The sequence below is a fragment of the Chanodichthys erythropterus genome, chromosome 19, assembly GCF_024489055.1.
Source record: "Chanodichthys erythropterus isolate Z2021 chromosome 19, ASM2448905v1, whole genome shotgun sequence".
Classification (NCBI taxonomy): domain Eukaryota; kingdom Metazoa; phylum Chordata; class Actinopteri; order Cypriniformes; family Xenocyprididae; genus Chanodichthys; species Chanodichthys erythropterus.
Genome location: NC_090239.1, coordinates 5,760,059 through 5,774,220, shown reverse-complemented (window position 1 = coordinate 5,774,220; position 14,162 = coordinate 5,760,059). Strand labels below are relative to the sequence as shown.

The 14,162-nt window shown below is 38.2% G+C and overlaps 1 protein-coding gene across 5 annotated transcripts in view; it reads right to left on the bottom strand.

Moving 5' to 3' along the window:
* Positions 1 to 1,081: 1,081 nt before the first annotated feature.
* The window catches only part of LOC137007322 (cadherin-18), a 100,674-nt gene continuing 87,593 nt past the window's right edge, over positions 1,082 to 14,162 (bottom strand). For 4 of the 5 annotated variants that reach the window (XM_067368623.1, XM_067368626.1, XM_067368624.1 and 1 more), the window contains 2 exons: positions 6,386 to 6,637; positions 1,082 to 1,640 (listed from right to left, as the gene is read on the bottom strand). In XM_067368623.1, coding sequence (XP_067224724.1) covers positions 1,087 to 1,640; positions 6,386 to 6,637 — 806 coding nt within the window. In that variant the 3' untranslated portion in view covers positions 1,082 to 1,086. The remainder of the gene's footprint in view (positions 1,641 to 6,385; positions 6,638 to 14,162) is intronic. The other variant, XM_067368625.1, reaches the window with a different exon arrangement.

Genomic DNA, 14,162 nt, shown 5'->3' with positions numbered 1-14,162 from the left:
GTTTTGACATGTTCACTTTGTTGCCAGTTATTTAGACAATAATGGCTGTATTTTTAGTTATTTTTAGAGGACAGTAAATCTGTACTGCTATACAAGCTGCACATTGTCTACTCCAATTATATCCAATTTTCATTTCTATAGTATTGTCCATTGAGAACATACAATAAAATGGTTGCTGAAATGTGAGGGGTGTACTCACTTTTGTGAGATACTGTATATAACCTATATATATATATATATATATATATATATATATATATATATATATATATATATATATATATATATATATATATATATATATATATATGTAAAAATTATTTTTATGATTTGTTATCACAACATTTTTTCTTTTGTCAAATCAACTTCAATAATTAATGTGGTTCAGAGAACATACTATTTTGAGTTTCTGTTGATTAAATCAATCAACTTCATTGTATTTGTTTAATTTTTATATTTTATATATATATATATAATCTACAAATAATATTAGTGTATCTCTAAAATGTCTGTTTGATTTTTTCTAAGGCACCAACAAGAGTTAACTATTTTTTGATCAGCTTGTTACCAACAGACAGACAGACAGACAGACAGACAGACAGATAGACAGATAGATAGATAGATAGATAGATAGATAGATAGATAGATAGATAGATAGATAGATAGATAGATAGATAGATAGATAGATAGATAGATAGATAGATAGATAGATAGATAGAGTGAAGGATAACTTCATGTATATTCATGTGTCAGGAATTCAGAACTTTATTGAGCAATAAAAAATATACACCAGTTAAAATAGTTTCCTTATTTCCATTAGTTTTTTTTTTTTTATTCATTTTTGTTTGATTTTCTTTTCAAAATCATTCTTGTCTTGCTGGGATTAAGAGCTCCGGACATCCAAAAGAAATGAGAGAAAAAAAGGCAGTCAGTCTGACTTTACAGCTGTAGAGTTACGGCAGCGCGGCGGTCCGAGAGCATCTCGTTGTATTGATGAAACCATGACGGCGGATGTCAAAAAAAAATTAAGATTTGATTTTTTTTACTGATGTTTGTTCACAGTTTTTCTCAGACATTAACAGATACTTATGTCTGCTTCTCTGACTCTGCCTTTTCAGTGGATTCGGACGCCGTTTCAACTTCCTCTCCGTAAAGTTCTGCTATTTTTTCAAATTTTGGACCCCAGTCATCCAGAGAGTTGTAATCCAGTTCGGAATGTACTCCAGCTGATCCGAGCGAGCTGATGGAGCCTGCTGGTGAACCTTGGCCCTCGTAGGCATAGGTCTGTAAAGAATCGTAGGGGGGGACGCTAGTATCCTGATCTGCCTCGCCCACCCTCTGTTTGATAAACTCCCTGACGTCCATTTCCTCATCTATGTCCAGAGACGAAGGGCTGAGACGGCCACGGGCCGGTCTCCGTGATGACCATGGCCGGATACACTCGGGTCGGACGTCCCGACGGAACTTGAGTTCCTCGGCAGCAGCTGGGTTCCGGAGAGCGATGATGTCAAAAGCCTCGGTGTCCTCCTCCCCACCTCCTTCGTCGTCGTACGTCACGACGTTTTCACGGATGTCCTCCTCCGAGATGATCAAAGGCTCTTTTTTGCTTCGCCGCAACGTAATGAACAGAATCACGATGGCTGTAAGGAACAAGAACAATACTGCTAATTATATGAAATAAAACTGCTTAATATTCATAACCATGATGTCTCTCATTATATAAACAAGCACTTCTGGAAAAATGAAGAGCAATACAGTTAAATTGAATGCACATCATTGCCTTTCAAAAAGATGAGAAAGGCCTGATATTATAACAAAAATTGACAGGAATGGAAGATAATTGCATTTTGTTTATTAAATATCATCGGGAGCTATGGGAAATTTTGCTAGGAGGTTTGAAGGTGCATACCATATTCATGTCAAGTACTGGAAAACTGAAACAATAAATAAATAACTCAAAAATAATTCAATGTTATTAACACTGAATAATTTCTCAAGGGAACGTTGCACCATTACAGCAAATGTGTCACGCAACAGGAGACGTGCGGCACATTACCAGGATAAGGGAAAAGCAGGTGTGAAGCATCGTCAATGCATGAACAAGCAAACACATCAGGGGCCAGAGATCAGTGCGAATGAATGATGATTCTTTCCTATCCCATTAGAATGGAAAGAGCCACGATAAATGAACAGCAACTCAATATCACACATTAGTCTAGATTAGCTTGCACTTCACTGATATACTATTAGCAGACACGACAAGGTTTATGAAAGCATTTCTTCATGACCCCACAGTACACATGTGAAATATATCTGAATAATTTTAACACACACACATTATATATATTATATAATGTGAATGAAGAGGGAGATGATGAAATACACAGTCTTTAATAACAAACTCAGGAAGAACATTCAAAGCAAACAATAACCGATGAGGACAGAACAGGGAGATTAAATACACATGGCAAATGAGGACACTAAACGGGCACAGCCGGACAGATTAACCAGAAACTAAATGAGAACTAATGCAGACATGGCAGAAACAAGTAAATAGAACATGATTGTGACATTACGCCGCCCTTCGGAAAGGCGTGTCCTCGTGCTGAATAATGACCAACTGAGGAGGGAGGCAAGGGGCTTTGGAGGAGGGAGTGGAGTAGGTGATGGGCAGGGATGACCCGGAGGAGCCAGGGTGGAGCTTTGGCTAACAGGCTGGGCAGAACCCGGGAGCCTATCAATGGTAGCAGAACCAGGGTAAGTGGAGGAACCGGCGGAGAAGAGAGGCCGACGGTCCAGGGCAACTTAGTTGGCCCAGAAGCCTGAGCCTGAGGCTGAGCTGTTAGCTCGCGGGGGCCGAGGCGTAGACAGGGACTCGGCTGACTCGGGCGACGCTGGTGCGGACAAGGATGACGGGGACGTCAGAGGAAGGGAGGAGCCCAATGACTCTGTAGGGGTGCAGGGTGTAGGCACTGCTGGAATCCTGGAAGTCTGTGGTGTAAGCTGAGCGACAACCGCCAGAGGCCGACCTGGAGAGACGAGTGAGCCCAGCGGAGTCACAGGGCAGATGGGCCAAAAAGTCGACAAGGGACAACAGAGCTGAAGCGAGGTCGATGGGCTGACGGGTCAAGATGTGGAGCTAGACGACACCAGTGGTGTCGACGGATCCAGGGAACTGGCTGTGACCAGCGGAGGAGATGGGACCAGGAAATAAGGTATGGATATCGGCAAAAGAAGATCTTCTCCGGAAGGGACCGGCGAGGAAGACAAAGACTCGAGAATGGGTACTTGGGTGGGAACTAGATCCACGGACCACAGATCTATCAGGTGTAGGTCCGCTTCTGGTTCTAAGATGGACTGGTCAGCATGCATAGGCTCCGGGGCTTTGTTGGTATGCGGCTCTGATTCTGGAACAACCTTGCTGGGTGCCTCGTGCTCGCTGTCTGTGAGGGAGAGGCCACCGTTCTGGAGCATGTACCCCAAGCCCAAGTACCCCAGCAACCTTCAGTTCTCGGGAAGGAGGAGGAGGCGTAACGCTCGTGAGTCCACTGTTTGTATATTTACTCGTTTTGAGGGTCGGTTATTCTGTTATGGATAGATGGCTGTAGAAATTGCACGACAAAGGAAGATGATGAAATACACAGTCCTTAAACTCAGGAAGAACCGTCACATTCACGTTAAACACAAACAATAACCGACGACGACTGAACAGAACAGGGAGATTAAATACACATGGTAAATGAGGACACTAAACAGGCACAGCTGGACAGAGATTAACTAATCAGACACCATAGCAACTAATGAGAACTAATGCAGACATGACAGAAACAACTAAACAGGGGTGCGTTTCCCAAAAGCATCGTTAGCCAGCTAACATCGCATGTTCCGTCGTTACTTACATAGTTCAACGATTTGGTGTTTCCCGAAACCATCGTTCAAACAGACATTCGCAAACTGCATCGCAAACTAGTGTGGTTGGAACGACAGACCTCGAGCTGTGGTTAGAAGCATAGTTTCCTGTTTTTATGTGAACTTGATAAATTGTTATCTTGAGCAAAATAAGCAAGCTGACATCAAGCACATTGTATATCTTTTATTTCAAATATATACAAGTGTCATTTATATATTTTAGTTTGTCAAGAGATTTAAAGCACCGTTTTTGGAGAGTGCGCATGTGCGTACGTGCTCTAGTACATAAGAACAAGCATTTGATTTAATCTGGAAATAAAGCAAAATAACTGCGGAAAATGAGAAATAGTCCTCTAATGCCATGTCTGTAATTTATAGCAGAAATTCTAGCATTAATTCAATCTCAAACGGATTCATTTTAAGAAGTTATTACTCCACCATCTGCGTGACGTCATTCACCAACGTGGTTGAACGTCAGGTTTGCAACAATACGGTTTTGGGAAACTAGCTAGTTGATTTGTTCAGCGATGCATCGATGATCATACTATGGTAGTTCAGCAGCGAGTTACATCGTTGTTTGGGAAACGCACCCCAGAACATGATTGTGACAATATTTTTACTACATCATGATTCAACTAAACATCATTCAACTAAGAATGCCAGTTATGTTACATTTTGTAATTCTGGTAGTAGACAGAGATAACAAATCATATTGCAGGCTGTTGTATGAATATTGCACAGCAACAACTCACCATTGTGCTGTTACACAAAACGCAAGTGTTTGCTAACAAACAAGTAGCTCTCACTTTATGTAATCAACTCTGCTAAAGTCAGCAAATCTAGGAAGCAGATTTGTGGAGTGGAAGGAGGGAGATTTTATCAACAAGTAGATTTTACCAGGAGCAAACAGAGCCGTGTTTGAGCAGGGATGTGCTGAACAAAGCTAGTGCAACATGTAGCATGAGGTAACTATATTTAGCCCCAGCAGCTGCTAGGGTGAGTGGTGAAAATCTCTCTCGCTTTTGAAAAGGAGACAGCATCGCAGCCGCGAGGTGAGACCTAACCTATCCATCCAGGGCCAGAAAGAGGGAGGAAAGGGATGAGAGCAGGCGATGAGAGGGAGAGAGGGCAGAGAGGAAGAGAGGTGGTAATGCGCTCGTGGATGTCTGCATGAGAGAGGCCTATTACATATGCTGCTCACTTTTTTGAACTCGCACCTTTAATACAAACCTGTCAGCAGCTCACTCTCTGTCTCTCACTCCTTTCTGTTTGCAGATTTCATTGCTATTTCCGCTGTTCGACATTTACCGTGGCCCTCTTTGTAAAATATGTTTTACTTTTGCTTTACTGTTCTCAATTCTTCTTGCCTTAGTCTCCATATCCATCGTTTGGCTTACTGGCAAATGAATGAATGAATGTCCGTCTGTCTGTCTAAATATCTTTAGAGTAAGTTCAATAATTTTTTCCAACCAATCCATTTTTCCATTTTCCTGTAAAGTGTACTGTAAGAATTTAATTCACTAGATTATAAGTATATTGTCACTGTCATCATGATGTTCATTTATTCATGCAGTCATATAAATTTTTAGTCAGACCACTCACCACTATCTGCACTGCTGTGAACACTAAAGCGTTCATCAATCTTTTGTTCGTGACATTTTGATGCGGTCAGTCACGACCCTTCACCTGCTGTTATGGGACCCATGAAATCCTTTAAGTATGCCCCTTACTTTTGATCCGCAGGTTTAAAAGGTGAAAGATGAAAAGTCAAAGAGTTAATCAGGGCTGGATCATGTGGAATTATGTCAATGAATGCTGGAATCCTGCTGTGAATAATAAAACTGGAAAGGTGATAAATGGGCAACAGTTGAAGAAAACCAACCTCTGTTTGATTTACCTAAAAACAAATTAGTTTTAAAGAAGTCTAATTTTCTTCATTATTCTTACTACTTCAATTATATTACATTAATTATGGGTCAAAATTATCGATTTTTCTTTTATGCCAAGAATCATTAGGATATTAAGTAAAGATCATGACCCATGAAGATATTTTGTAAATTTCCTACTGTAAATATATATATTTTTTTCTTTTTTGGTGAGTGGATATGCTTTGTTAAGGACTTCATTTGGACAACTTTAAAGGTGATTTTCTCAATATTTTGATTTTTTTTTTGCACCCTCAGATTCCAGATTTTCAAATAGCTGGATCTCAGCTCCTATCCTAACAAACCATACATCAATGGAAAGCTTATTTATACAACTTTCAGATGATGTATAAATCTCAGTTTCAAAAAATTTACCCTTATGACTGGTTTTGTGGTCCAGGGTCACATATATGCTTCTCTAGATGCTTTTTAGGCCCTGTTGATATGTTTTAAATTATGTTGCTTTCATAATCTCAATGATCATGTGTTTGAGTGTTTCTTATCTCACTAAAACTGGCAATACTCGAGCATCATTTCCAGGCTAAACTCACCCAGTAAAATAAGCACACAGAGCAGTATGGCTATCAGAGCGCCCGTGCTGAGCCCTGCGGAGGAGAGAAACGCTTCGCCCTGGCAGATCTTCAGTCTGGTGCCTCTCTGGCAGGAACACACCCGAAGCGTGAGGGTACTGGTGCTGCTCAGGACGGGTTCCCCGTCATCCCACACCACCACTGGGAGCTCGTAGAGTTCCTGGGTCAGTCTGTGGAATCGCCGCCGTCTGGCGATGATGTTGGCAGTGCTGTCTGTGGATAGAGACAGAGATAAGCTCACAATTAGTTAGAAAGCACTCACAGAGCTATCAGATGGCTTCAGATTACATTTTTAGTTTTATATTGCTTTTTGAAACTTGACATCTGTGGCTTAATGGAAAAATCCACATGATTTTTTAAATTTGAAATAGGAGGGGGAGTAAACAATGACAGACTTTAACTTATTTCCTTTGTTATATGGCTGTCACATTTAAAATAGTCTTGGAAAACTATCAGTGCGTCTGAAATCACATACTGTCTGATTAGGTACTACATTTGAATTTGCTTTGTGACCTATAAAAAGGTATTTTCTATATAGAATGTTGGTAGTATGAATGTAATCCGGACATACTACATCCGCCATGTTGTCATTATCATGTGACCTGACAGCGTCAGTCTACGTCGCTTCACCTCTCCTGTGGCCTCATGGGATAGTAAAGTGTCCATTGAATACGCACTTCAGAATCTTGCCGGAAGTAGTAGGTCATCTGGGGACGTTTTGCATACTATATAGTAGAGAAGTATTCGATTTCGGACGCAGCTCAGGTCTTAAAATTTATTATTTGGTACTTTTCAAATGCCTTTTACTTTATGCATAATTTATTGCTTTATGCTTGTCCCAGACCGAGACTCTTAAACCTAAAACATGAAAAATGAAAACAGCAACAACAATAATAATAATTTAAAAAAACATATAAAAATAATCTGTTTCAATTTTTTTTGTGAACCATTGTCAGTATTTGTGAGAAAATTATAATATTTACTAGCGCTGTCAAATCGATTAATTGTGATTAATCACGATTAATCACATCTAACATAAAGGTTTGTAAATATAAGTGTGGGTGTGTGACACATTATAAATTTACAAACTTATGTTAGACGCGATTAATCGCGATTAATTGATTTGACAGCACTATTTCTTTTACACAAATTATGTCCATCTCTCAGTTTTGCTGTAATTACATCATGACATAAACCATTGCCACTAAAAAGTTTTCAAAATATAGTATACTTGATATCCAAGGAGACAACAGAGTCAGAGACTGAGATAAAATAGATGTCATGTGTGAAGAAAAACTAAATATGTGAATATTTTATTGTGCGTCATTTTCCCATAAGCTGTACAGTAATTGTGTAGGCAAAAAAAAAAAAAAAAAAGAAAAAAATATTTTTGTTTTTGGATACATAAAATGCTCTTAAATTAGTCCTGTAGTTATTATTATGAGTTAATAAAAATTAGTCTATTGATTTAAAATGCCCTTTCTACCAACATCACTTACTTCTAAACTAGATGTAGAAATTACATTTGTTGTTTAAGAATATTAATGGTTCAGACAAAATGGGAGATTTCATACTCTCTGTCGGACATTATTATTAGACAAATGAAAAAAAAAAAAAAAAAAAAAAAAAAAAAAAAATGTGAGTGAGCTTATCGACTAAACGTAGAGGGCCAAAAGTGCTCACAGTCGAAGAAACAAAAAATGCTAATAAATGTTAACAGAACAATGAGCAATTGAATTGAAGTGAAGAAATGAAAATGAATGAAAAGAAGAAAACGAGGAAAATCCAAGGGTGAAAAGCAGAAGTAAAGAGAAAGAGCTATAACAGATGAAGATAAATACACAGACTAAGAGAGGATAAGAGGAAAAACAGAGAGGGAGAAAGAGGGCAGATAAGAGATCATTATATTAAATTAGTCTGGTTTGAACACAGGCCGCTGTCGTTGAGGCTCTCTACCCGAGTGTGCCATTTCAGAGCATTTAGGAGCCCCATTCCCACAGATGGGCTTTTAATGGGAGAACTCACATTCTCAGAGCCCAGAATACATGAGGTCTGTCTAATACTGGTCGTCTACAGCACAGCGAGAAAAGCTCTTAACCCGGGAATCAACCTAATGAGCCTCTATCTCGCTCTTTCTGAACTTCATCACATCCTCTAGCAATCCCTACATTTCTAAGCATCTTGAGTGAGGGATGCTGGACAGACAAAAATAAGGGGAAATCAAATGAAACTGAGTAGCAAATGAGTCAAACAGTTAGCGAGAGAGAGAGAGAGAGAGAGAGAGGAATGGCAGATCTGATCTGAGCAACATTTGAAGTCCATTAGGCACATATGTGGAATATAATAGACAAGTGCTTTTGTATAACATCACATTGAATCAACCTTTAGCTTTATGAAGATATGTTGTGTCAAAACATAAAATCACTCTGAACTAATTAAATACTTCAATTAAATGACTCGTTAAAAGAAATCTAGAATGATTCGATACATTTTCACCTTTAAAATGAAATAAAAATCAAATCAAATGGGGATTAGAATAGTAAAGTTTTGTGAACTTTAAATCAAAGAACATTTATGTCAGTGATTAAAGAGATCCACCATAGGTGGCGATAAGTGTATTGAGTGAGTCACTGAATCATTCATTCAAACGTTTAAAAAGCAAACTGGCTGCGTCCGAAAGCTTAAAAATGCTGCCTTCAGAGGATGTGTTCCAAGGTAGGAAGGCATCAAGGCACATCTTAATCCAATGTTAGCTTCGCATCCTGTCTCCTGAGATACCTTAATCTGATCGATTTTTGAAGGGAGCACAGACGTATCCTTTACTGCCTTTGATATCCCACAATCCTGTGCGTTCCATTCTGTGACAGTTGAGCTAAAAAATAAAGATGGCATCTGAAAGTTCTGTACATTAAACGTTTTCCACTTGTTATTAATAGTAAGAAATTACTATTGAAGTAATTCAATATTCGCTTAATTATCACCAAAGCTCGCTCTATTTTGCTGTAGATCATTAAACTGTTATGCTGCCTCAGAAGTGTGTCCGAAAACAGTTTCACGAGGTACCTTCTTGTGCAAACGGCGCCAATAAAGTCATTCCCTGATAAGGCAGCAAGGCAACAAGTCAGCTGCCTAAGTCATTGTATCTTTCAGGAATTAAACAAGTGATTTTCGGTCTTTCAGAGTGAATCATTGAATCATTCATTCAACAGATTCATTCAACAGCACTGATTCATTCAGTAATGCCACTGTGTGGCTCTGTGATGCTCAACGGTTCATTCTGCTGTGGCTCGTTTGAAACTATTTTCAACAAAAAAGTTGGCGTGGGACAACCTGTCATTCACATGAGATTGCAGCAATAGCAAACCACAATGATCCAATTAAAGGTGCCACAGAATTGAAAATTGAATTTACTTTGGGATAGTTGAATAACAAGAGTTCAGTACATAGAAAGCCCGTTAGCCACGAAGCACAGCCTCAAACTCATTCAGAATCAAATGTAAACATCCAAATAAATACTATACTTACATGATCTGATGCATGCATGCAGCATGCATGACGAACATTTTGTAAAGATCCATTTTGAGGGTAATATTAGCTGTGTGAACTTTGTTTATGCAATGTATTAGAGTCGCAAGCTCGGGGGCGGGGAGCGTGAGGATTTAAAGGGGAAGCACGCTGAATCGGCGCATTTATAATGACACCTTAGACGTATATTACATCTTGTGAAAAAGCATTCTAGGGCACCTTTAATATCCAATGGACAAAAATCAAGTACCCCCCTTCATTTTTTTTGTTTGAAGAAAAGAGGATCACAACTTCAGTTTCATGCCGGCTTTAATATTGGTAAGTAAATGTATTAAAGTGTAATCATATTTCTTTTCCCCATTCATAAGCAGGCTTCTGCACATATTTGATAAGACATGATCACATTACTTGACAGCTACTTCTATTGCATTACATGTCATGTGGATGTGCACATACATATGGAATTTAACACGGAGATGCACATTTAAGCCTGCACAGTGCACACATATGGTTACATCAGAAGCTGCTATGTGTCTTGCTGCTACGAAAAACATTCCCTGCCAGCGCGACATTAAATACCTGCACAGATACCAAAGCTCTCACTCCTGGCACCCAACTGTGTCCCATAAACAATCACAGAGACACACTACAGAGAACACGCTTTTCTAAACAATGTACTATCTGTAATACATGATAACAAAAAAGAGAGCAAGAGGGATCTGAACGCTGAAATCTACTCCCTTATGAATCCAAGGCTTTGTTCATACATCTTTTTCATACATGACACATGAAATCTTGGACAAGAATGTCCAAAGAGGCAGTCTTCACAACTTCATTTTCTTGTTTTTTCTTGGTCTGGAGGTAACAAAACCATTTTAAGTGCAAAAATATATAATATAATATTTATCTGCGTGATTGATTTTTTTTTAAAAACTTTGAACAGGGACTAACCCTTGTAAGAGAAATATAAATAAAATATATAAAGTAAATAAAATTCCTCTAATCTGAATATCTGATACAATTCTTAGTTACAAATATTATGTTATTTAATATGATTTGATTTAAAAGTTTATGGATGTATCTAATTATTTCAGTTTTAATGAATTAATTCAATAAAGTATTTACCCAAAAGTTGACGTCAAATTGTTTTTTACGGTTAAAAATTATATGCCTTCATAAATAAATGCAAAAATCCCAGAAAATCAAATACAGGTAGTCAATGGAAAAGTGTATTTCATGAACATGAATCCACCCCCACCCCCCAAACAATAAGTCGTTCACCAAATATTGCTTAAAGCAAATAAACGGAAAGAAGTTCTAGCTTTGTAGAGAGGGAAAGATTTGTGTCTTGGTTTATGTTGACGTGTCGTCCTCACCCGCTGGTGGCTGACAGCACGCTGTCTCTAATTGCACCGCAACACTGCTCAAACTGACATGTGAGAGAATAAGCTGTATGTTCAGGACACAAAAACAGACTGAAAACACCACCTTCACATCTGTCAACATTTCAGTCCTGAAAACAGCCAACCTGATATAAGGGAAAACAGGTCTTAACACACACAATGTTTCCATATACCTTTAAAGGAATTCATTTCCATTGGTCAAATAATGTGCCTATGCTAATGACATGCTCAGTGATTGGCGGCTAGCACTCCATAGCTAATGAATTCTTTTTCAATTTGCTGCTTCACTCAGCTCAGTCAAAAGGCTCATTTAAGATGTCAAGCGTCTTGTGATGTCATTCAACTCTTACTCGCAATCTATGCAAGCAGAGACAAATATCATACGAGTTATTATTTGTTGCGGATTAAGTATGCTTTTACAGGACGATTCTAAAGAACAAGCAATCCAATGTGCCTAACTAAATTACATTTCTAATCTAATATTCCAGCTTGCAAGTAGACTGTCATAGCACACAAACCTGGTCTTTTCATTCATATTTAAGCAAAAGTGGGGCAAACAGCTACCCTGTGGTGATCAGGATGTCTGTTTGTCCACTTCAGCAGAAAAAAAAGACCATTTTGATTTTATCTGATAAGAATTCTGTCATTCCTACCAGTAAACTGGGATGTTTCTGAACGGGTGAGCTGATGAAAAAAGATGCTTACACAACTGCTTGGCAGGCGCTTGGTGTGCATGCTGTTTCTCGGCTCAATATTTACACGCTTGTTTTAAGTCCATCTTCTTGAATCATTTATCCTTGTCAGAAGCAGTCTGTATGCAACACAGTTTGTGCACTTGCAGCAAAGCATTTATTCAGGACAGTTTATATGGTGCCTGTTAAGGAAAGCACCACTGTTTTGTATGGTTGATACTCAAGGTTAGGGATATGAATAAACTTCAAGCCTAAAATATTAAACAATGGCACATAATTCATCCTGCACCATTTGTTCATGAATAAACCTCAAACACCTTGTTGGAGTTTTATTTTTCTCAGCAGACCTTTCTAAGCATTTTCCCTGACATGCGATGTGATAAAACAGGCAGAAAAAATACCATCGACATAGACTCTAGAACCTAGAAACCACACAGAACACTAGCAAACAAACACAAAACCTTAGGAAACAATATATATATATATATATATATATATATATATATATATATATATATATATATATATATATATATATATATATATATATATATATATATATATATATATATATACACATATACACATACATACATACACGTATATATACTTTTTTCACCACAACCCATGAATTGGGTCCTATAAAGTGTGGATGATTGGGCATAATTCTGATAAGTGTTTGTTACAGTCCACATATGGTCTCTCTGATCTAAAAAACAAAACAAAACAAAACAAAACAAAAAACCCTTCAAAACCACAGCATAGTGTGGTTAATAAGTTATCACAGAACTGAAATAAAGTATTAAACATAATTAGAAAATATTTAAGCAATACTAAGGCATTTCCTAACCTCAGCAATACAGTCAGAATCTCCACTGATTTATTTTTCCTCTTAAACAACTTATGGGAAAAACACTGAATAAAAATGATCAGCTTGAAGTAATAAAAAGCAGCTTTCACTGGGAGAACAGCCATGTTCTGTCGCATAACAACACGCATAACAACACCTTCACTGAAGTGGCAGGATATCTGAGTGACATTCAGACTAATTAAAATTCCCAAATATCATCAGCCTGACAGCAACAGCTTTCAACTCCTCTGATGAGGGGCTGTACTAAAAAGGTCTTTCTGTATGCAAACGTGCAAAAAGATGCCTTCAGAAATCAATTGATCTATTAAAGTAACTGGGTCATTTAGAGATCTGAGCGCTGGTTTAATTGCCTGTAAAAAAAGGGAAAAAGAAAATGTCATCGTGATGATTTGGCACCAGCACAAGGATCAAGGGAAGACTAATTATGAGTAATTGTGAAGTTAGGCCATGTTTCTTGCTCAAATTCAGCATCTCTTATGAATAAATAAATGAATAACGTTGATTCTTTGAGGTAGGTTCTTTGAAAATTAGTCTTATGTATCCAGATCTTTGACTATCAGCATAAAAAGCATCAAATCACAAACAGTTCAGTTTTTATGTGCCGTTTATGGGTGGATTATCTGTTTATATATTAAAATGATGGGGTGAATTCAGATTGATTGAGACATTTTTTCTAAGTCACCTCAACAGCAAAAAGTGTCCCAATCACTCTGAATTCACCCTATATAGCATAAATAATATTAAAATATCACTGATAATCAGATAACCTATAAATACACTATATTGCCAAAAGTTTTGAGATACCTGCCTTTACGTGCACATGAACCTTAATGACATCTCATTCTTAATCCGTAGGGTTTAATATGGAGTTGGCCCACCCTTTGCAGCTATAACAGACTGAACTCTTCTGGGAAGGCTTTCCACAAGGTTTAGGAGTGTGTTTATTGGAATTTTTGACCATTCTTTTAGAAGTACATTCATGAGGTCAGACACTGATGTTGGACGAGAAGGCCTGGCTTGCAGTCTCCGCTCTAATTCATCCCAAAGGTGTTCTATCAGGTTGAGGTCAGGAGTCTGTGCAGGCCAGTCAAGTTCCTCCACACCAAACTCACTCATCCATGTCTTTATGGACCTTGCTTTGTGCACTGGAGCGCAGTCATGTTGAAACAGAAAGGGGCCATCCCCAAACTGTTCCCACAAAGTTGGGAGCATGAAATTGTCCAAAATGTCTTGGTATGCTGAAGCAT